The following is a 22,583-nucleotide window of genomic DNA, read 5'->3' on the forward strand; positions in this document are numbered from 1 at the left end:
ATTCGAATATTGTTTGAGTTAGTAGGATCTGAGTCAGATCCGGATCTATACCCAAATAAAAAAATCTGGATATGAATATACCCATATCTGACCCGAACCCTACTCGTTTTAAGCCCTAATCCAATCCAAATCTAAGGCATATGATTTTTTACTTGGGGAAGAAGGAAACAGGGAGATTTTAAGATCAAAACTCAAAGGTCTTCTACAAGAGTCATGATAATCTAACTAACCCACGTGACAAACTCAATTGACTACCTGACATGACAAGTTCGAGAATCATAGATTTGTGCTCCTCGAGATACACTTTTTTAAATGGGGAAGTGCAGTTATGTATCCCAAGGAGCACAAATATATGGTTTCTAAGCTTGTCACGCCAGGATCGTCAATTGAGCTTGCCACGTAGGATAGTTAGATTATCACCATTCTTTCTACAAAGGATTGAGGCAGGGTTGAAAATTATAGATTAAAAATAAGATTGAAAAATAGACTAAAAGAAATTTAATGTAAAGATTGAAGAACTTGAAAATGACATATTCTAGTAGAAAATTTAGAGTTAGGCTAACCAAACTAATTTAGTAAAATTTCAAATCTTATTTAGGGGGGTTGGATTGCCAAGTTTGGCAATCCTACATCTCAACTCTCTAGACTTCATAGCATAGATAAGATATAGAAAAAATAAAACATTTTTTGACTTCATCAAAGCCACTAAAAATGAACGGACACCAAATTCTCAAAATTTAAAATTAAAACTCAATGGTTAAAAATAATTAATTTTTTTTATTTATTTTTAAGTTTTTGAAATTTTGTGCCATACATCCCTACGACATCCAATCATGTTTTTAATGCCGCAGACAGGAAGCTTTCCTGACTAAAGTAGTCAAAATAATTTTTTTTTTTTTTTCAAAAACCAAGATTTATTTTGACTAAATGATGAAAATGAGGGCATTTAGGCAATTAAGCATTAGCCTTTTTTAAGAAAAAATAGAGGACAAGAGGGGTCTGTCATTGATTTGTAATAAAATGAGGGGTATCTAAAAAATTCACCTAAAGTTGGTGTGTCTAAATCACCCTAAATGCTTTATTATCGTTGGAATCAGGCCCATAATCATAATAAACAAACGCTTTGTGCACAGGGGTGTGAATGGATTGCTTCGGGTTTGGTATTGGTTCAAACTTAGAATCATAACTGGTTCTATTCCGATTTCAAAATAAATAAAACTAGAAAAAAAAAAAACACGATTACCCATCGGTTTCCATTCTCAATATTCAATTGAAAAAAAAAAAAAATATATATATATATATATATATATATATATATCAAATCATTATAAAAAAATTTTCTTTTAAAAAAATCAACGTATCATCTACAAAATTATTAACTTAGTTATAATTTGTTATATCACATACTAAAGATATAAGTTAACGATTTAAAAAAAAAAAATTTATCTTCTTTAAAAGTAATAAATTTTTAAAAGAGAGAGCTCAATTTAAACTCTTACTCATAGTCTATATGAAAAATTGAAGAATTTTATATAACATACATTAATTTTAAAATAAAAGAATATCTTATTCTTTTTTCTCTTTCTAAAAATATTTCTAACTTTATTCTTTTTTTTTCTTCTATCATTTTTCAATATTACTTTTCTAATTTTATTGTCTTTCCTTTTCTTTGTCCTTTCTTAATAATATTTCTCCAACTTTATTATTTCTTCTTTGTTACCCTTTTAACTTAAAGAAGATATTTGTGCCATAGGGCACATCCAAACTCTAGTACACATATATGACATAGTGGAATCTCGTCCAAACACATGGCAAGGAACGGATGACCTGGGCTTGACTCAAGATTAGGTCAGTCCTCCAAGTTCTATTAAAGTCCATTCAAGTCAAGGTTTTAAAATAGTCCAAGACCACAAGTCATCTTAGTATCAATGATCAATGAGTGAATTTTTTTATATTGTAAGTTGTCTTTTACATTGACTCATCCAAGATTTTATATGACTCATTTGATATTTTAAAAATATCAGACAAATTAATAAGACTCAACTAATCAACAGGATTTCTATATTTTTTAATAAAAATAATTATTTTTTAATATTTATTATCTAAATATAAATATGATACCTTCTAATCCACCATAAAGTGCCAACTTAGCTAATTAGTTGGTTTGGTCTATGGAGGGTTGATCTCATGACCTAAGTTCAAAATACGTTGACCCCAATATCTCGTTGACCATCAACCCTTATCTAGGGAGAACAAAAAATCTTTTAATTTCCTAATTTTATAAGTTATAAAAAATTATAATCACTTGAAGTCAGGATCCCTCGACTCCTAAGAGTGACCCTTGAAAATCTTAACCCGTTGAATGCAAAATCCAATAATTTATCCTCGAGATAAGTATATCTAAGATTTGTATTATCGAGATACCAATAAATCTCATCCATTGGATTTTGTATTTACAAGATTGGGATCATGAGTCACTCTTAGGAGTCAAACAGATTCCAACCCATTAATAAATAATTTAGATCAAATTAAACCACTTGCCAAGTCGAGAAAAGATGACTCAGGCAAGTCAATTCGGTATCGATGTGAGCACAAAGAGACCAATAGACTGATACCAGTTTTTAAAACCATGATCCAAGGTGCATCCCTTCTTTATGAGTCAAGAAGGAATTTCTCCAGTGCAACAGCTTCTTTGAAAAATTTTTGCAATAATTTGATGAGGAAGGCTCATATTTTTGAAAGAAGAAAATATGTGGCACTAGTCATGCACCACTCCGAATGGATTGCACCCCATCACATAAAAAATCCTTCTTACACTCCATTGGTATGATTGCACTCCCAAAGAATAATAGTAAACCTCACATTTGCTTATAGGCTTCAATAGAGTTAGCTAAAACATTACACAAGTCTGAAACCATTCTCACTGGAGAATGAATTTCAAGTCATAAATGGCAAATTGTTAGCTCAGCACATACTTTGCAGAAAAATCAAAATTCCACTCCCTTTGATTCAAGCCACAAATAAAAAAGCAAAATTCTTTCAGATCAAAACCTTTCTGCTAGTCTAGCACTAACTGCCCTAAGTTTTGAATAGACCTTCCCTGCTGGGGACCCTAATATAAGACTGCAAAGAGAATCTCTAGCAACCTTGATGTTCGAGAAGGATCCCAATATGTGGATCTTAGAATCGGCGATCACAATCCGTGTCCTTGTAGAGTTCTCAATAGCAAACTTCGTCTTACCTCCTTTACCAGAAAGTCTACCAATTGCACGAGATAAGTGCTCACCTCGTAATGTCTTGACATCCTTTATCTCAAATGAATCCACATAGAGCTCATCCATACGTAAGAGGGCTACGGCATCTATCACATCAAAACCGAGCATGAAAGCATGAACAAAATCAGCGCTCTTCTGTAGGTTACTAATATCAGGCGTGTCTGATCTGGTTTTTAGTTCGACTTTGCGGGCCTTGAGGTTCATACGGATGTCAATCTTCATCTGTTCATAGATTGGAGTGTAGATTTCCATCCAAGCTTTCTTCAAGGGCGTAAAGCGATGTGGAGGAACAGAGACTTTACGAAACTGGACTCTCCCTTCGGATATCTCATGAGCCTTCAGAGGCTCAAATATGGGCTTTGAGAACAACCCAGATCCCAATTTGGGTTCTGAGGAAACCGTCTCAATTTCCATGGAACTCGCAGCGTCGTTGGATTGCATGGAAAAACCTTGTTAGGTCAACAATTCCCAGGTTTCAAAGAGAAAAAAACCTGCACAATGTCAAGAAGACTAAATGAGCAACTAAATAGATTAAATTCAGATTACAATTGAACAGTACAAACAAAATAAAAAGGATTATAATTTATCAAAACAAGTACATAGGATGTTAAATTATGAATATTTATGTAAAAAAATCCATCTCCCCTAAAAAATTCGAGGTTGGCTGAATTAATCTTCGTTCTCCATTCAATTATATCTACAGCCATATTCTCTCACTACCCCAATCCACATGCATTTGGTCTTCCCACTCACTTGTGAGATCCTTCAACTTGTACATTTTCCCAAATGTGTTGGTTTATAACTTTATTTTTACTAGTTTTTCATTCATACATCTCATTATTATCCTCATCCTACACTTAATCTACACACACCTTGTACGCTAATTGCCTAACATTTAACTCCATAAATCATAACCAATCTTATTGACATCTTATAATTTTCCTTTTAGTTTGATCAGGATGTGTCGATCACGTAGCATTCCAGAAGTACACCTCCACTTTAACCGTCCCCCATAATACTAAGGGAAACAACCATCTCAATCTCTCATCCTTGAGTATCATGGAATTTATATAGCGAAAATCACTGTTTCAAGGTATTTCTAGTTCATTATTTCTTTTAATATGTAAAGAAATTGCATTAGAGAAGAAAAAAACAACATTCAAAGCAGTAGATCATGGGGAGCATCCATGAAAGAAAATGAAACAAAATAAATAATAACTAAACATAATAAAAATGAAACCTCCAAATTCCCTATCCAACTTGCAAAAATAGAACAACTCCTCCAAAATGATGATATGATAATGATTTCATGTACCAAATTCCCTGACAAATTGCAAACAAAAGAAAACTACATAACATTCTTTTACGTTATTTGAAAGGGGGTGGACTACAACTTTGAAAAAGAGGGAAATTTTGATTTGAGAAAGAACCACTCAATGCCCGTAAGAAGATTGAAGTTAGACCAAATGGGTCTAGAAAATTACAATGAACAAGTATATAAGCGATACAACAAAAAAAGAATATAATCGATAGATTTTCCATTGGCTTTGAGAGGGAACAATAATTCACAATAGGGATACATCGAGAAACAAGATGACCTATAGTTATAATCTTGACTAAGGTAGTGGTCAAAACTCCAAATATATATATATATATTGATAGGCCATGCACGCACGCACGCGCACACGTATAGTGCCACCTTAGAAGGCCTGCTCTGCTCCCAAATGATGGGTGCAAGAAAAAGGTGGCCTTCTAATTAGCAACTCTTTTCCATAGGTGTCATTGCTAAGGTTCAACCCTCTACAGTTTATCTTGGTTCTACATAATTAAAGCCCTTGTGCTCCAAAACAACTCTCCATAATTCTAGTTTGCGTTGGCTCCTCGCTAGTCTCATCAACGAACACAATGCCATCAACAAATAACAAACAGTAAAGGACCTATTCTTGAATATGAGCCAATTATTTGGATTGGCTACATGAATGATTATTCTGATACTCCACTCTAAAGCCATACTTCTAACCCTAGGAGGGAACGAAACAATGTACAGCAAAATTCATCTTTCAAGATTCGGTAAAAGAAAGCTCTAGCTGCCAACTTGGCATAACCCTAAACCTTGTCTTGTGATTAGTAAACTATGTATATCTGCATATTTCAAACGAGAGTTGTAATAATGCCTGACACTACACTTTTAAGTGTGAATTTCATATCTATTCCCCAACAGTTCCAGAGAAACTACTGAAAAACAGCTCAAAAGCTTAACATTAGTAGAGTTTGATTGATTGATTTGGAACAACAAACTTGGTAAGTTCAAAAAGCATGTGAGTGGTAATACCACAAATATGGAAGAAAACCACATCTTCACCCATATATACCTATTAAAAAAGAAAGGAAGATTAGGAACAAAAATTGATGGTGTTAAACTCAACATCAGTTCAAACTAGTCAGACGTATACAGTATACGAGTTCATTATGTTGGAAGTCGGAATACAACAGCATACAGTGCTAAACTTTCTGCCCAATTTATACATATAGATGCTTTTGGTGCATTGGTTAGCTTGTATCAAATGGCATCAGAGTCAGCAACAGTCTAAGTTTGCCTTGGAAGGAGCGACTTGAGGAAATGACCACCTAGGGGACCCAAAAAAGAGAAACACTTTCCTTACTAACTTAGTATGATTTCAAACCTTACTAAGGGTCGTGGAGCTCAAATGGATTACCAAATTGGAAATCCAACAGCACAGCTGTAAAAACCCATATTTTTACAATAAATAAAAATATTAAATATATATTCTTTAATTTAATAATATAATAAATATCATAGTTCAAGTCAAATTCTTCGCCGTACAGTAACCTTTATGGATTAATACTTGCCTTCGGATTGGTTGTTCTTGATTTCTTCAAACTTGTGGAAAAATCCTACCTTTTGTGTCCAATTTCACAATTCACGTAACACCTAGCCCAAGTATGGAGAGAGAAAGAGTTCGGGGGTGGAGTATTTGAGTGAGAGCACAAGGGGACGGGATGGCTTGGATGCTTTGGCTAGAGGGGTACTTATAGGAGAGTCTAGATGATGATCTTTAATTAAGGTTTAAGAGGGAAATTAACGTATTTGAGAGTTTGAGTTGTGAGGGGAAAGTATGAGCAATTAAGGAACTTTGGGTTACTCATAATCAATTAAGAAGAGGGTGTATGTGTGTTGGATGTCCAAGCATTTGTGGGCTGGGGTGTGTTCACACCTAAGGTCATAATTTTGTTACAATACATCCATTGTTGCTTAGTTAGGCAGCCAACTGATTCCCATGTGGCTGCCACGTGGTACCCATGTGGTCATGTACATAATACTAAGGCTAAGATTTTAACCTAGAGTATGTACTTATAATATACCTATGTGTCACTAAAATAAATGGGTTAGGTTAAATAATTTAATAAATAAAAAATGATACCTAATTAGTTAAAGAGTAGGTCCCATTTATATCCTCATACATGGACTTTCTTCCTTGTGGTGATTTACCACATTATTTACTATAAAGTGGACCCCAATATTTTATGTATAATTAAAAATTAATTGTAATCTTAGGTATAATTAAAATTTAACTCAAATCATAAACAACACATACGCTATGTCTATTTATGTAGCATGTTTTATCTTAGTTTATACACACAAAAATATACTTTATTAATGGTCAAATTATTCATTCACTAATATGTAAACATATATAATCATGTCATAGTTATAAAATATGGTTTTAAGTTATTTGGCAAATTATAACTATGAATCTTTAGGTATAAAGTGCATAATTTCGTATAGTTCTAATCTTAGGTATATGACATTTATTATAGGATTAAATTAAAGAATATATATCATATATATTTAATATTTTTATTTATTGTAAAAATACAGGTTTTTACAACAGCCTCTAGATCTCATGGAATAACTTAGATGATAATAATAATAATTTGTGTGTGTTGGGGGAGTGTGGGGGGATTGGTCCAAGGATTTGAAAATGGACTACTACTAAACTCCGAAATTTAAAACTAAAATTTATTGGTGAAAAATAACCTTTTTTACATTTTTTTTCTCAAGTTCATAGAATTTTGTCCTCTACATCCCTATTGGCATCAAATCATGTTTTTGGATGCCACAAGGTGAGCTCAACGACCCTTTGAAATCTTATTAAGTTAGTAAAGCTAGACTTACTCCCAAAAAAAAAAAAAAAAGAACACAAGATGGGGAAATGGTACTTGACATAAAGTGGTGTTGGTTGGAAGGTGACAAGCTACAAAAATGATACACAAATAAAATATCTAAATATTAAAAGTTGGATAAAAAAAATTAACAAACCAAAATACACTCTCTCTCTCCTGAAATTGGGTGTTGGAAAAATACATAAATTAAAAAGGTGGGTTGGAAAGGTAAGGATGAGTTGACTGGGTGAACAAAGACCGGATTGACTCGATGAGTGGTATGGGGTGACTCGGATGGCTAAATGGTATGTCGTCAGGCGTTGTTCGGCTGGCTCTAATACCAAAGTGGGTGAAGGTGAACGGAAATAGACGAGACTTAGGACTTGTGGTTACATTGGCTTTGACTAGACTTAGGCTAACTATCTAAACTAAGTTATGATATTTAGAAGATAACTAAAAGAGATTAATTGGGTAGATATTCTAGAACATTTGAATTACCATGTAGAGACGGGGTGACCACATTAGTTCTTAAGGCAAGATCGGGTTGTTAGCCAAATCCCTTTCTTCACTCTTGACGGGTAACACACTTTTCCACCGATGCCAAAACTTAAAGCTTCTCATTGACAGCGAGCCAGTAGTTGACAAATAGATAATTTCTAAGGGTTAACAACTAAAACTTTGGTATCAGAGCCAGACGACGTACTATTTACTGCCTTCGTCTTTGTTCACCCAATCAACTCACCCTTACCTTTTCCAACTCACCTTTTTAGTTTGTATATTTTTCAAACACCCAATCTCAGGGGGAGAGAAAAAGTGTATTTTGGTTTATTTTTTATTTTTTATTTGCATATCATTTTTTGTGTCTTGTCACTTTCTAACCAATATCACTTTATGTCAAATACCATTTCCCCACCTTGTATCCATTATTAAATGTGTCTATTCTTCATTTTTGTGATTAGTAATTTTTGAGTTTTCATGTCCATTAGTGTCCCATCTTTCTATTTTCTTGTGAGACATCATTCATTTTAGAGCATTATTTGCCACAAAATTCTAAAAGAATACTTGAGTGACTGATCCCATAAAAAAATTTTGTTTTACTTATTCGTGTCCCACTAACAGAGTCTTATCCTACTGCACAAGATTCTTTTTCTTTCCTTGTCTCCTAAATTTGATTCAAATCAATGTGTTGGGCTTGTATCATCGCAAATCTATCAAATCTCATTGTTTTGTTTTGTAGTTGAATTCATTCTCAAGAAAGAACTTTAAAAGAATCTTACCTCTTGTCCCTATCAAAAAAGTCTTTTTATATATACTTCAGGTCCTTATCATATTCTTTACCAAGAACCCTCCCTTCCAACACCTTACACTCTCTCTTCTAAGAATTTTACTTTCTTCAAAACACCCTAGTTTTTCATCTTCTAAAAACTTCCCATGGCCTCTTTTCCTGAGGTTGAGGTTGCAAGTCCGTCATCTTCCTACCCAGTGTATGGGCCATCTAAAGCACAAGTCGAGGTTGAACTTCCTTAACGGGATTTACAGCTTGTCACCATCTCTCTTCAACATACGATCTTGATTTAAATGAAGAAAAGCCTCTTCAAGAGATTGTTTCAGCATCACACTCTTCTAAGGAAGGTGTTGTCAATAGTACACTAGCACAGATTTCGAAAAAATGGAACATGCCTCCTTTACATTCCCAAAAGATGTTTATGCTCTCGAGTGCCTACTAGAAAAGTTGAATATCACAAATATTCAGCATTGTGATGTTGTCGAGGGAGTCTCTGATGTTATTCCCAATTGTGACTTTGTCCTAGATGTCCCCATCCTCCAGCATAGCAAAATAAAGAAAAACAGGAAGGTAGGACAAATTTATGTACACATTTGTGCCCTTCAAATTGGAGTCGTTCCTCTGGTCCGCTAAGGATTAGACATCAGAGCTCTAGTTTGTATTTTGGATAGGAGACAGAATTTTTTTCAAGATGCTCTTATTGCAGCACTCTGCTTCCACGTGTTACCTAATTTGCAATATCTCTTTCAAACCCTCACCTTGCCGAATCTCTTCGAGTTCAAGTTCACACTTGGGGTTTTAATATACTACCAAGCATCCAAAATATTTCCATAGCATGGCATATTTGTTACCAAATCACCAGAACTAGTCAGCTACCTTCCACAAGGAATAAGTCTCCTCTAGATGTTGTCTACCTTCAAGCTGATCTTCAAGAAGAAAAAATCACTCCAAGACGGCTACAGACTAAGGAGTAAGGACATCTCCTATCCTAAGTCTCGGGAACTCACCTGTACATCGAGGCCGCCAACCAATTACATCGAGTGACCAAGATACTCTACCCATGAAGAACATGCTCATGACTGAAACCAAGTACGCCAAAAAAGTTTCCTGGTCTAAGTCTACTCGGAGCCTTCCTCGAATTCAATGAGAATTTCCTGCCTCCCAGTGAAAAATAACCTTTTTTATGTTTTTTTTTTCCTTAAGCTCACAGAATTTAGTCCTCTGCATTCCTATGGCACCGGATCATGTTTTTGGATGCCACAAGGCAAGCTCAACGACCCTTTAAAATCTTACTAAGTTAGTAAAGCTAGACTTACCCTCCAAAAAAAACAGGTACGAGTTAAAACTGAGGAAGGGCTGCCTAGAATGAGTGAAAATCGCCACAAACTGGGCAGCGCAGAGCTTGATGGTGTGTCATGACACCAAAGAGATAAAAGCTTAACTTTCAAAATACTTTCGGGTGTATTTATTAGGTCTGTATGAAATACACTAATGGAAGCTTTAGAATAATATTTGATAAACAAAATACAGATACAGGCAGAACCTAAAATCTCTACCTACTGAATAGCTCCAGAGCCGAGATTACTAAACACCTTATGTCTAACATAGTTGCATTATTGAAAATTAAGAAGCAAAAAACCCGAAGCCGATGGATCGAATCGATACCAAATTTCATAGCCAAAGAACAACTTGATTGATCAAACCACAGTAGTAGAATTTTATCAAACAATTGATATGCAGCTCAAAATACTCAGATAGTCTCCCAAAAATGAGAAAATTCATTCAAAATCATGAAAATCGAAATAAGAGAACAACTTACCTACAGAGAGATCAAAGGGATCATGAACTTGCTGATTCTCTTCCGCCTTCTTCTCTTTTTCGTCCGTCCGCTTATTGGACGACCGAGAGAAAGAAGCCTGAGGGAGAGGCTTGATTAGGGTTTATATTTCTATAGGTCCGTGTTATACGCACCCCAATTTTTAATTAGGACGCCTCATTCTCTCTAGGTACCACCAACAAATTGTTTTGACGATCAGAGCACCCCAATGGATCGAAACACCCCCATGGTTTTTAAACTCGGTTTCGCGTCTGGTCTCTTTCGAGTTATCTCGTTCGGTATTGAGACAATAATTTTTAATTCTCAAAAAAATTTAAAAATGATTCCTATTAAAAAAATGAAACCAAAAAACATAAAATAAAATAAAATAAAATAAAAACATAATATATACCTATCAAAATAAATAAATTAAATATTTACATTATTACGTATGTTTCATTTTCGTTGTTATGTATGTTTCATCTTCTTGATCTGATTTCATCTTGAATCGGATGAAGAAGATGAAGTTTTTTTCCAATTTTTTTTTTGTTCACTTAATTGAGAAGATGAAGAAAAATCGATTTGGATAAAAGAATATAGGGTTGAGAATATTTAACTCATACGAGATTTTGCAAAATCTTGTTCGAGATGTCTCGCTTATCTCATGATATGTGGACGTCTCAATTAGGTTTGTGAGTTGATCTCATTCAACCTCGATATCGAGTTAACTTGGGTGATACGTCTCGGTCTCGAACGAGTTTTAAAACCATGAACATGCCCAATTTTTTTTTTGGGTTAATGTCAACATAAACATGTCGACATAGACCAAAAAAAACTTTTGAAGGCATGTCAACATTCAACATGCCACTTCAATGTTAACATGTTCATGTTTACATTGGTGGGATGCTCTAATCATGGTAAAACTAAAGTTTTCAATAGTTTGCCCTTGTTAATGCCTCTAACAGTAGTCATTTCTATACACTCGTGTTTTGGTGGGTTGCTATTTCTATCTAAAGGGTTTCTTTAACATATGCCCTAAGGGCACATGTTTAAATGCCGTAAATACACCTCCAAACTTTATTTTTCTATAAAAAATGACCTCAAAAATTTTTTTTATTATAAAAAATACCCTCACATGCTTGTTTTCAAAGTGTATTTAATACATCTTAAGTAGGGCTGCAATCTTAACATGACATGAAATTAGTGGGGTTTGGATCTAAGCTCATTAGGTTTGTGTTATAATAGTATTAATCCATCTAACATAATTATTAAATGAGTTGTGTCTAGGTAAGAGACGTCAACCCACTTAGCCCGTTTTGACACATTTAGTTATTGTGTCATTCGCATGTTGATTTAAATTAGGAGTGACAATGGGTTGGATCGGGTCGTGTCATGTCTTGTTGAGGTAAGGGTATTATAAAAAGTTATCAAACCCAAACCATTTAATAATCGTGTCAAAAACTTAAACCCACCCCCAACCCATTTATATATAAGTATACCAGATCCAACTCATATATAACCTATTTTATAAAATTCTAATCTTTACTAGAAAAAATAAGTTGCATTTCCACCACCAAAAATAAAATATCATTGTAAACCAAGCCATAGTGTGGCAATTAGTCATTCTTCCTCCAGTTTTCTTTTTATATTATGCTGGTATGGAATCTAATTCTCAAAAATCTTTATTGAAAGACTCATTTTCATTATCTAATGCCCTTTGGCGATGCATTTGCAGTCATTATGATGGGTACATTTACCTTTTAGTGAACATTCGAATTTCAATGATAAAAAATAACTTTCTTTTGAACATATTTTCAAAGTTCGTAGAATTTTGTCCTTTACAACCATGTGGCAATAGATCGTGTTTTTGGATGTCATAGGTGGTGTAGTTAGAAAACTTTTCTTAATCAAACATTACATACCTCTAGATTTTAATGAAAAAAATTGAGTAAAAAATATAAATATAAATAAATGGGTCAGGTTCAAGGGCCATATGAGAAAACATATGTAAAAACTTTCATTTTTAATAAAATTTTAAAATATGGGTTAGAAATTTTGGATTGAGTTGATTTTTTGTGAGGATGATCTCTTTGATGGGAAGATCATTAAAAAAAAAAAAAAAAAAATCAGCCCAATCTGAAACTTCTAACCCCATTAAAAGTGATTTAGAATGTGGACCATCGATTTTTTACCAATTTTTATCACTAATTTGTAAATCACTTTTGATGGATTTAGAAGTTTTTGATTGAGCTGATTTTTTGAGAGGATGATCTTTTCATCATAGTGACCATCCTTGCAAAAAATCAGCTCAATCCAAAACCTCTAACTCTTATTTTGAAAAACGAAAGTTTTTTCATATGTTTTCTCATATGGCCCTTGAACCGCCCCCTAAATAAATAGCTTAGTAAGAAAAGTATTTTTTTTTTCCAAACTAAAGCTTAATCATTTATTAATTTAAAAATATCTTAAAATACCCTTTATATTTTATAAAATTTGATAAATAAATAAAAACAAATGGCTTATGAAAAAGTTCCAAGAAATTCTAGAAAATAATGTGTAATTAATTTTTTTAAAATAATTATTGCTATATTTAAAATTACATATTAATGACAAAATAACTAAACGTGTCTAAATTGATTGGCGCCCAGAACCCAAACCCAATCCATTTAATAATCATGTTAGACGGGTTGACATTGTTATGACCCAAACCCACTAACTTCATATCGTTTTCGAATCGTGTTCGCAAGTCGTGTTGAGATTGCCACCCCTATTTTAAATCATGGAACATGGGACGTATCTTAAAATATCAATAATTATTGAAGGATTTATATATATATATATAGATATATATATATATAATATATATATATATATATATATAGAGAGAGAGAGAGAGAGAGAGATTATTTTAAGATATTTTTTAAAATAATTAATGATTGAGCTATTAGATTGGAAAAGAAAAACACTTTTCTTACTCAGTAAGGAAAGGTTTTTTTACTACGTTACCTTGTGGCATCCAAAAACATGATAGCAAATTGATGCAAATGAAAATTTGATCATTGTCGATGGACTCAAAATTTGTTTGAGTCACAAATGCACCACCAAGTGATCGCAACCACCAATAATTGGATTGATTACAAATATTCGATCTGTTGCTTAAATTGATATAGCAACCAAAATTGCTATTGTAGGACCTAGGTCTATGCACATGAATGGCACTTTACACATTCATGCCCTATCTAACAACAAAATGAAATTAAAAGGAGTTGTTATGATCTGACTCTTTTTTCATATGCTCTTTGTATGCTTTCATTATAAAATCGTAGATCATTTGCTTTGGGATGCTCAAGAAAAAGATTTGTGGCTCTGTAACTATTAGACTAGGGAACATACAAAAAGCATATGAAAAAAGAGAGTTGGAAAATCACAATTCACTTAAAATTTAAGTACCAAAAAATTAAAACAAGGGTTTTGTTAATATGTGCTATAAGAGCATACATTAAAATGTATTAAAATACACCTCCAAACTTTATTTTCTTACTAAAAATACCCTCAAAATAATTTTTTCTTACCCAAAAAAAAAAAAACTCTCAAATGCTTATTTCCATGGTATATTTTATGCATCTTTAACATGTGTTCTTATGGCACAAATTAACAAAATAAAAAAATTCTTCTTCCCCTGAGGGTATTTTTGGAAGGAAAATGAAGTTCAGAGGTGTATTTAATGCATTTTAACGTGTGTTCTTAGGGCAATCATATCTCGATGAAAAGCATCTATGGCTTTTGATACACATCCATGTTAGAAAGGTACAAAAATGTCTACCACGATGTACATTTCAATGTTACTCCATTATGATTCTAACAAAGCCCTATTAGATAGAATCGTGCTAGAGCAAATATCCCCCACAATTTATATTGTAATGTTACTCCAACATTATCCTATTAGATGTTAGAAAGTAGGTAGTGGGTGACACATGGAAGATAGCCGGAACAAGCCACCTAACAAATAAGAGTGATGCTAAATGGATGTTGTTTTTGGCCAACGCCCCTTTCTTTTTCCTGCCCATAGTGTAAAAAGAGAGAGCAAACTTTCTGATTTAATGACGTTGTGACATTCAAAAATATGATCTAATGCAATGGAGTTGTAGAGGACAAAATTATATGAACTTTAAAAAAAATTACAAAAATAATTTTATTTTTAAATTTGGGTGTTCAATGGCCATCTATTTTCAACACCTTGGATCAAGCTCGAAAAATAATATTTTTTTTAATATGAATATTTTTATGAAATCTAAAAGGTTGTGTTAGGGGTGGCAATCTCAACATGACCTGCGAACATGATTGAAAATGACACGAAGTTAAAGGATTTGGGTCAAGCCTAATTGGGATTGGGTAATAATAGTTATGAGCGTTAACCCGCCTCACCCGTTTAGACACGTTTAATTATATTATCATTAACGTGTAATTTTAAATATATTAACAATTATTTAATTAGTCATTTTTTTTTCTATAATTCTCTAGAACTTTTTCACAAGCCATTTTTTTAAATCAAATTCTATAAAATATAAAGGATGTTTTAAGACATTTTTAAATTAATAAATGATTAAAATTTAGTTTAGGAAAATAAAAAAACACTTTTCTTAATAGGTTATTTATTTATATTTATACTTTTTTACTCAATTTTTTCATTAAAATCCAGAGGTATATAGTGTTTGATTCCTAATTTTGGCAAAATGACCCTCATGATTGTAAATCTTACCAAATAAAGCTATTATGTATCATGTGATAATGAAATGCACTTTGCTTAATCAATAATAATAATAATAATATTTTTTTGAAAGGTATAATAATAATAATATTGAAAAACACTTTTCTTACTAAGTTAGTAAGAAAGTTTTTTGACCACACTACCTTATGACATCCAAAAAAACATGATCACATGCCATATTATTGTAAAGGACAAAATTCTACGAACTTCGATTTTTTTTTTTTTTTTTAAAAAAATGATTGTTTTTCACAATTGAACTTAATGTACAGTTGTATGACCTTATTTTTAGTAATGATATTTTATTTTTGATGGTGAGAATAAAATTAATATTTTCCAATAAAGATCTATTTGTAAATGGGTTGAATTTGGGTTTGATAATTTGCAGTTGTATGACCTTATTGTCAACGTTTGTTGGACTGTGAGTCAACACGTCATTGGGCGTTAAGGGCGGGCGCCTAAAAGTCCAAAACAGCGTCCAGTTAGCATTTCTCAACAAAAATAAAAATAAAAATAAAAATATGAACGGTTATGGGATAAAAACTATTTGATCTAACGGTCAAAGTATCATTTTCATCTTATATAAGGGTTTTGCTAATTGCGATGGTAAAAGAAGAAGAAGGGTTGTGTTTGTAAGTTGGGGAAGAAGGAATGGGAGCCGATCTCTCGGGAACACAGGGTATGGGAGTGATGGAAAGAAAATAAATTCGATTTGAATTTTGAAGAAGTTTTTAATTTTCTTTCCCACACCTCCCATGCCATAGGTTTCCGATTCTTCCTCCCTTTCCTTCCTTCTCCTTAAGAAGATTCACAGCCAACATCAGATGAAATATGTATGTAAGTAAAGGTAATAAGTCAATTTGTGTTCTTCATTTGATTCTGTTTGAGAGAAATCTTGTATATTATCTAATTTTTAATAGATCAGCATCAGATGGTTCTAACTTCTAAAGTATCTTTGATTTTTTTGGGTCACAAAATTCTCCGAATATGGGATTATTTGATTAATTCGGTGTAATCATCGAATTAATCTATGACTTATCGATTGATTGCGATTTATGGTAAAAATAAATGTACCCTCCATCCCCAAAATTTTATTTTCTTTAACATTCAAATCTCGAGAACGAAGTTGATTTTATTTATGGGGTTAAAGATGATGGGTTTGGTAAGAAACCCAAAGACATCATTTGTATTTATATCGAAATTTTCGCCATTTTTTTGACGAAATTTTCTTGAATTATCAGAATTACCCAAATTGAAGTCCCACCGAATAAGTTACTATGATTCTTCCCTTTCATTAGGTGTGAATTGATCGTGCTCGCTAATAGTATGATTACAATCCAGGTTTGCATTGTTGGTCATGTAGATCTTCTATTGTTGTTTTACTCATCATACATTTGTGAAATTTGAAAGGAAGTGAATGAGCTAACCGATCAATATATTTTACTTTTTATAGCTTATTATTATTATAGGACCCTTTCTGATGGTTTACTTGCATAATTGAGATGAGAATTACCCAAAATATTGCAAAATGGATGAAGATTTGAAATCTATGTTATTATTATTTTATTTTTATTATAAGAAATGTTTATTTCTCAATCTTCACTTTTATATTTTAATGGCAACTTCGATGTCAAATTGACATGGTATTCTATTTAACATCATAAAAAATGAAATGAAATCATGAGGTGTAATACTGCACATGAGTTTTTGCTTGCCATTAATCAACACTGTAGCATTCTCAGAGTCGTGGATTGAATTAGCAGAACTCATGGAGGCTTGAGGACATATTCTTTTCGATATACTAATTCTTAGTTCCTAGATTAGGTTTGTATTGGATGACATTATGTAGATTCCATTTGAGGACTTCAATGCTTCTCTATTATTGAAAGAGGGTATCTTAAGGTGTGTGTGTAGGATGGACGGGAGTCAAGATCATGGCTAAACTTGGTTGTTAGTGCCTGTAATTTGTTTGTAAGAAAATGAAAAGAGAGGGTTGTTTATTTGTTTAATTTGGAAATCTAATGTAGATAAATGGTGTCTTTTCCCCCCTCTTATAAAGCTTTATTTGCCTTTTATTTAAGCTTTTGAATTTTATGATGAATAATGCTGATGTAACCTTAGGCTAGAACCTCATATCACACTTCTTGACGTGAAAGTGTATGGGAACCATAGATGCTTTTCATCGAGATACAAGTGAAAAAGCATCTATGGTTCCTATCCACTTTCACATAAAGAAGTGCGATTATGAAGTTCCAGCTTGAGGTCACTCCAGCACGACTCTTTTATGATTTATATGTGGTGGTCCATGCCATCAAGCATATGGTGTTGTCTTTCCGTGTGAAGTGTGTGGTGCATTGTAGTTTGTATTAGTTTAGATGTTCGAGTGTTATAGTAAAGAATTTGAGTGGGAGGTAAATGTTTATATCGACTTATTAATTGATAGTTTTTTTTCCATCATATATACAACATGCTAATATTATTATAATTCTTTTCACTATGGATAATATCATGTTGTTGATGCTAGGTATCCTAACATGCATCTTCTTGTGTCGCAAGTGCAATATCATCTTCAAGATTATAAAAATGGTGGTAGGCAACTATTGATACCTAGAGTAATTCAATTATTATCATTGTTATATAATATATGCAATCAAATTTTCCTTCGATGTGTTGAAGGCACATTTTTCAATATTATAAGTGGTTGTTCAATACTTTTCTTCCAAAAAAGAGGTGTATTGTAATGGCAATGGCACTGTGCAAAATCTACAACTTCGTTCGAGTACAAAAGCGAGATGATTATTCTCGTTAGGCAAGCAAGGTGTTCGTGGTTATTAAAATTGAAGGTGGATTCAATGTGATTTGAACCTAGGTCGTGAGATCAACACTCCTCATGCCTTATCAACTTAGCTAAGATGGCATCAGGTTGTCCACTAACTGCTCTGGTAGAGAAAGGATTTTGTGGAAGTTGGTTCCCTTTGTTATTTGTTGAGTCCTGTGGAAAGAAAGGAATGGGCGTACCTTTGACGGAAAGGAGTTGTCTTCTCAAGAGTTGTTTTGGAGTATTCTTGGTTTGTTATTTTCTTGGTGTGAACGGTTCTAGGAGTTTAGGGGTTTGTTTTTTGAGGATTTTGTGTTCAAGTGGGGTTTTGTTTGTTTTGAAAGGGAGTAGCTTGTTCGGTTTGTATCCTTCTGCGGACTTCTTGTCCTCTTTCTAATAAAACTTTCATTTATCAAAAAAAAGAAAAAAAAAAAGAAGAGGGCGCCTTCAAAGTGAGATGACGATTTGTTTTCTATTTATAAGAATGAAATGATGTGATGGAATGAGAATGATCAATTACTTATGAAAAACATATTGATGATTAACTAAGTAATAATGCACTTTTGTATCTGCGATAACGACAAAATTAGATGAATGCCTTTAGAAAAGGAATTAGAAATGAACTACATAGGTTCTATAGTTGAACTTAATTCGATCTAGTTTTTCGACTTTTCTCTCTCAATCTGTCAATCGAAGGAGATCGATCAAATCAAAGGGTTTTCATTGAATGTCGAACTAGTCTCTTCGGTGGGTTCACTTTCTTTTCTCCTCCGTTTTGCAATGAAACTCACTATAGTGCTCTTTTATAGAAAATTGTAGGTTTTTTTTTTTTTTGTTATCTTTGGTGATATTTCGTGAAATTCCCTACGATCCTATTACATTCTTCTTCCTTTAATACTAATTATAATTTGGAGTATTATGGACCATTGTAATTAGTGATTATAATCTTGCTTTTGCTGCTGTATGTGAAATTATGGCTATTTTAGAATTATGATTGCCATTTTGAAGTATTGTTTTTTTTTTTTTTTTGTTTAACAGTTTTTGTGATTAATTACTAAATACTATAACAAACATAAGCTATCTCCTTCTATTTTTATCTTAGGTTATCGATTCATTATTTATTTGATTTTGGAGATTGGAGATTGATTCAAGGTAGCAAAACATGTTATCGGGTTTTCACAATCCCTTGCATATATTCTCCTCTGTCAAATCCAGCTTGAATCAGCTTCTTAGGCTCTCTCATTCTCTCTTCTCATACACCCTCTTATGAGTCTTGGCTGTCAATTTTTAGTTTGCAGAGCTGTGGTGAGAGTGTATTTTTAGATTTCATTTACTGTTTCTGTGTCGAATGTGGTGAGAGTGTGTATACGTAGACCATATGCCAGAGAGAATTCATCATCAAGAGTATAGGATTATTGAGCAGGGCCCCACCCAAAAGGTTGCATGCCTGAGTGACAAATCCAGATAAAGTAGGCAATTTGAATAGGAATAAGGATGGATTAAGTAAAAAATCCATATGGTATAGTTTCCTTAATTTACTCATACGTTGAGTATGATTTAATGTCTGCAGTAACATGAAAAGAAGGGTTCTCCACAGAGTGAGTAGTCTTATCTATTGCACCATTGCGCTGGAATGGTGTGTGATTTGGAGTACATATCTAAAGAGAAACAGAGGAATTTTTATATATATATTTTTTGCTTGCTCAAGCAAAATGTATTAAATAAAAATAAACTTGATTACAAATCTAGGGGAAGACCCTTAAAGAAAGAATGGATTACAAACAAGGAAATCCTCTTCAAGACCTAATAAAATAACTCGAATGGATGTAAAGAAATGAAATTGACAATAAGCATGTCAGAACATTCTAAGATCTCATCAATACATAGAGATAAACTAGACCCCCTCTCTACCAAGAAGATCTATCTTCATGATCTGGATTTTGTGCCAATCGAAGGGCCCAGATACGACCAAGAGTTTTTTTTTTTCCTTGGTTTACTCTTTTTTGATCTTCTTTCCATTCACCTCTTCAGAGTAAACCATCCCGGTAAAGTCACTCTTTGATTCCTTCATCAACTCAAGAGCTTCCTATGCTTCAGATTTGTTATTTGGATCCTCTTCCATCTTTAAGGCTTGATATGGGTTTTAGAACAACTAAATTGGAATATCCAAAACTGGTCGAATTGTAAAAGAAACAGAGAAATATAAGGATCATTCTCATATATGAAGTATTTAAACACAGCAATTGACACTTTTTCATTCCAAGATGAGGATCTTGTTTGACTGGAATAGTTGATATTTTACATTTTTTACCGTGCTTTACACATACAAAAGCTCACTGAATTAGTGTATATCAAGTAACACATGTCATGCATTGATAATATTTGATCCATTAGACAGCTGATCTTTAACCAAGCTCACAAGACCAATGAGATGGGGGACATTGAACAAGTTGGGTCGGCAAAGGGATTTGGTGTGATTTTTGCACACGAGTAAGAGCTAGGTTTATTGGGATCCAGTCGAGCACGATTCGAACTTTAATAATGGATTACTGTTGAGGCAACTGATTCTGGCCTTTTACTTGTATATAAGGTCATGTTGAATATTGATCATGTGCAATAAAGAGCTAATTAGGTCTGAACTGTTATCCTGTTTTAGAAAGCATTGATTTTCTTCCAAAATTTCATCCTTTTATGTTTGCAAAAAATCCTGTCTTGTTCTTGAACATCTTATTACGTTTAATTGAATTTGTTTTCTGAAGAATGGTTGGTTTTTTTTTTGAATTCTGAACAGTAGCTGATTATTTTTATTTCATATTATCATGAAAAGACTTGTATTATACATGGATTTCGTCTTGTGAGTTGTAGAAATCCTTTTTGTAACCATGTATTTGTGGAAAAATTTGATTTGCAGTATGCCCTTGCTTTTCCATGGTTCCTTTATGTGCGCTCACCAATCATCTCTCACTTAGGTTGCAACTTGCCTTCTCATGGCATGATTGTTAGTTGCTTAGGTCATTCTACTTGGTTTTCTTGTTTCCAAAATGAGTTGTATTCACTTTGTAGAAATGGAAAATCTTGTGCCACTATATTTTTTGTTTGACTAATGCTGAAGTGACCTCAAGATTGTACCTCACATCGCACATCTTGACGTGAAAGTATGTAGGAACCATATATACTTTTTGACTTGAATCTCGATAAAAGCATCTATGGTTCATACACACTTTCACGTCAAGATGTGCGATATGAGGTACAATCTTGATGTCACTCCCGCAGGACTCTTTTTGTTTACTCTTATATTATTTTCACTCCTTATTGAGATTGGATTTACTATCATACACAGAATGATGGGATACCGTAGTTGTAAACAAGGAAGTAGACACTGAATTCATTTGCATGGGGCCTACCTAGTGAACCCCAACTTGATTCTGATTGCTTTTTTGGGTCTTAATTGCTTTTTGAGATTTTCAAAATTTCCTCTCTGCCAAAGTTTAGTCATCTTTTTTTTTCAATGGTACCCCTTGAGTTTTCAAAGTGATGATGCACCCCTTGACCATGATCTTCTACTAGGAATTCAACTTATTGATTCATTGCAGGATTCCATCATCAGTGGGGTTTGGTTGAAGGGGTACTTCAGTCATTTTCTCTCTCATATGGTCAAGGGGTATGTAATCGGTTTAAAAATGTATGGGTTCTACCATCAATAGGTTTTCGAAGAGGTTGAAGAGGTGAATCCACTCATTTTTTGTTAGTCTATCATAGAAGACCATGGTCATGGCTGAATCAGTTAGACAAACCTCTAAATAAGTGAACTTAGAACCTCCAACCCCACAAGCAGCTAATGATCAAGTCCAGCTTGAAGTTAATGAGAAAGAGGAGGAATGTATTGTCTTAAGAGGAAAGAAAACATGCTATAAAATTCAGCTCGTAAGAAGGGCTCAGAGGGTAATCTAGTTGGCCATAAACAAGACCCTCCAATATATATATCTGGAGAATGAAATTATGGAATGGGAGGAGGAACAATCCTTACTAGTAGCTTTAGTTATCTGTGATCCAATCTCTTCGATGCTTAAAAGGCCTTTCAGATTCTTCAACCATTAGGCAGATGAAGCTGATTTCTTGAGTATTGTGATGGAGTAATGGAATCCTTTGTTTCAAGTCCTTATAAAACTGAAGATAGTTAAGGCTACACTAAGATCATGGGTTGGCAGATCATTTGGCAATAATGAGGCTTCAGTATGCCATTCTCAAGGAGGACCTTGGGTGGTTCAAGAAGAAATTCAAAATGATCCCTTGAATAAAGATCTGGGTCGTAAGGAGAAAAGTGAAGCCAAAGAAATTCAAAGTGCTAGAGATTGTCTGCCTCTAGTGGAGATGATGACAACAAGAAAGACTTGAATTTGTTAGGTTTGTCCTCAATTGCATCTATGTCTATTGGATTA

The 22,583-nt window shown here is 33.4% G+C and overlaps 1 protein-coding gene across 2 annotated transcripts; it reads right to left on the reverse strand.

Annotated features, from left to right (window-relative positions):
* Positions 1-2,846: 2,846 nt before the first annotated feature.
* On the reverse strand, positions 2,847-10,721 carry LOC147391765 (RNA-binding KH domain-containing protein). 2 transcript variants are annotated; one of them, XM_086459388.1, is made up of 2 exons: positions 10,565-10,721; positions 2,847-3,766 (listed from the first exon to the last, which is right to left on the reverse strand). In XM_086459388.1, the coding sequence occupies exon 2, from the start codon at positions 3,714-3,716 to the stop codon at positions 3,045-3,047; it is 672 nt and encodes a 223-aa protein (XP_086315514.1). In that variant the 5' UTR covers positions 3,717-3,766; positions 10,565-10,721; the 3' UTR covers positions 2,847-3,044. The 2 variants fall into 2 exon arrangements, with proteins under 2 accessions (XP_086315514.1, XP_086315515.1); XM_086459389.1 differs by having other exon boundaries at positions 10,569-10,681.
* Positions 10,722-22,583: the final 11,862 nt, after the last annotated feature.

Source organism: Akebia trifoliata, chromosome 11, assembly GCF_017979445.1.
Source record: "Akebia trifoliata isolate Shusen 1 chromosome 11, ASM1797944v1, whole genome shotgun sequence".
Lineage (NCBI taxonomy): Eukaryota > Viridiplantae > Streptophyta > Magnoliopsida > Ranunculales > Lardizabalaceae > Akebia > Akebia trifoliata.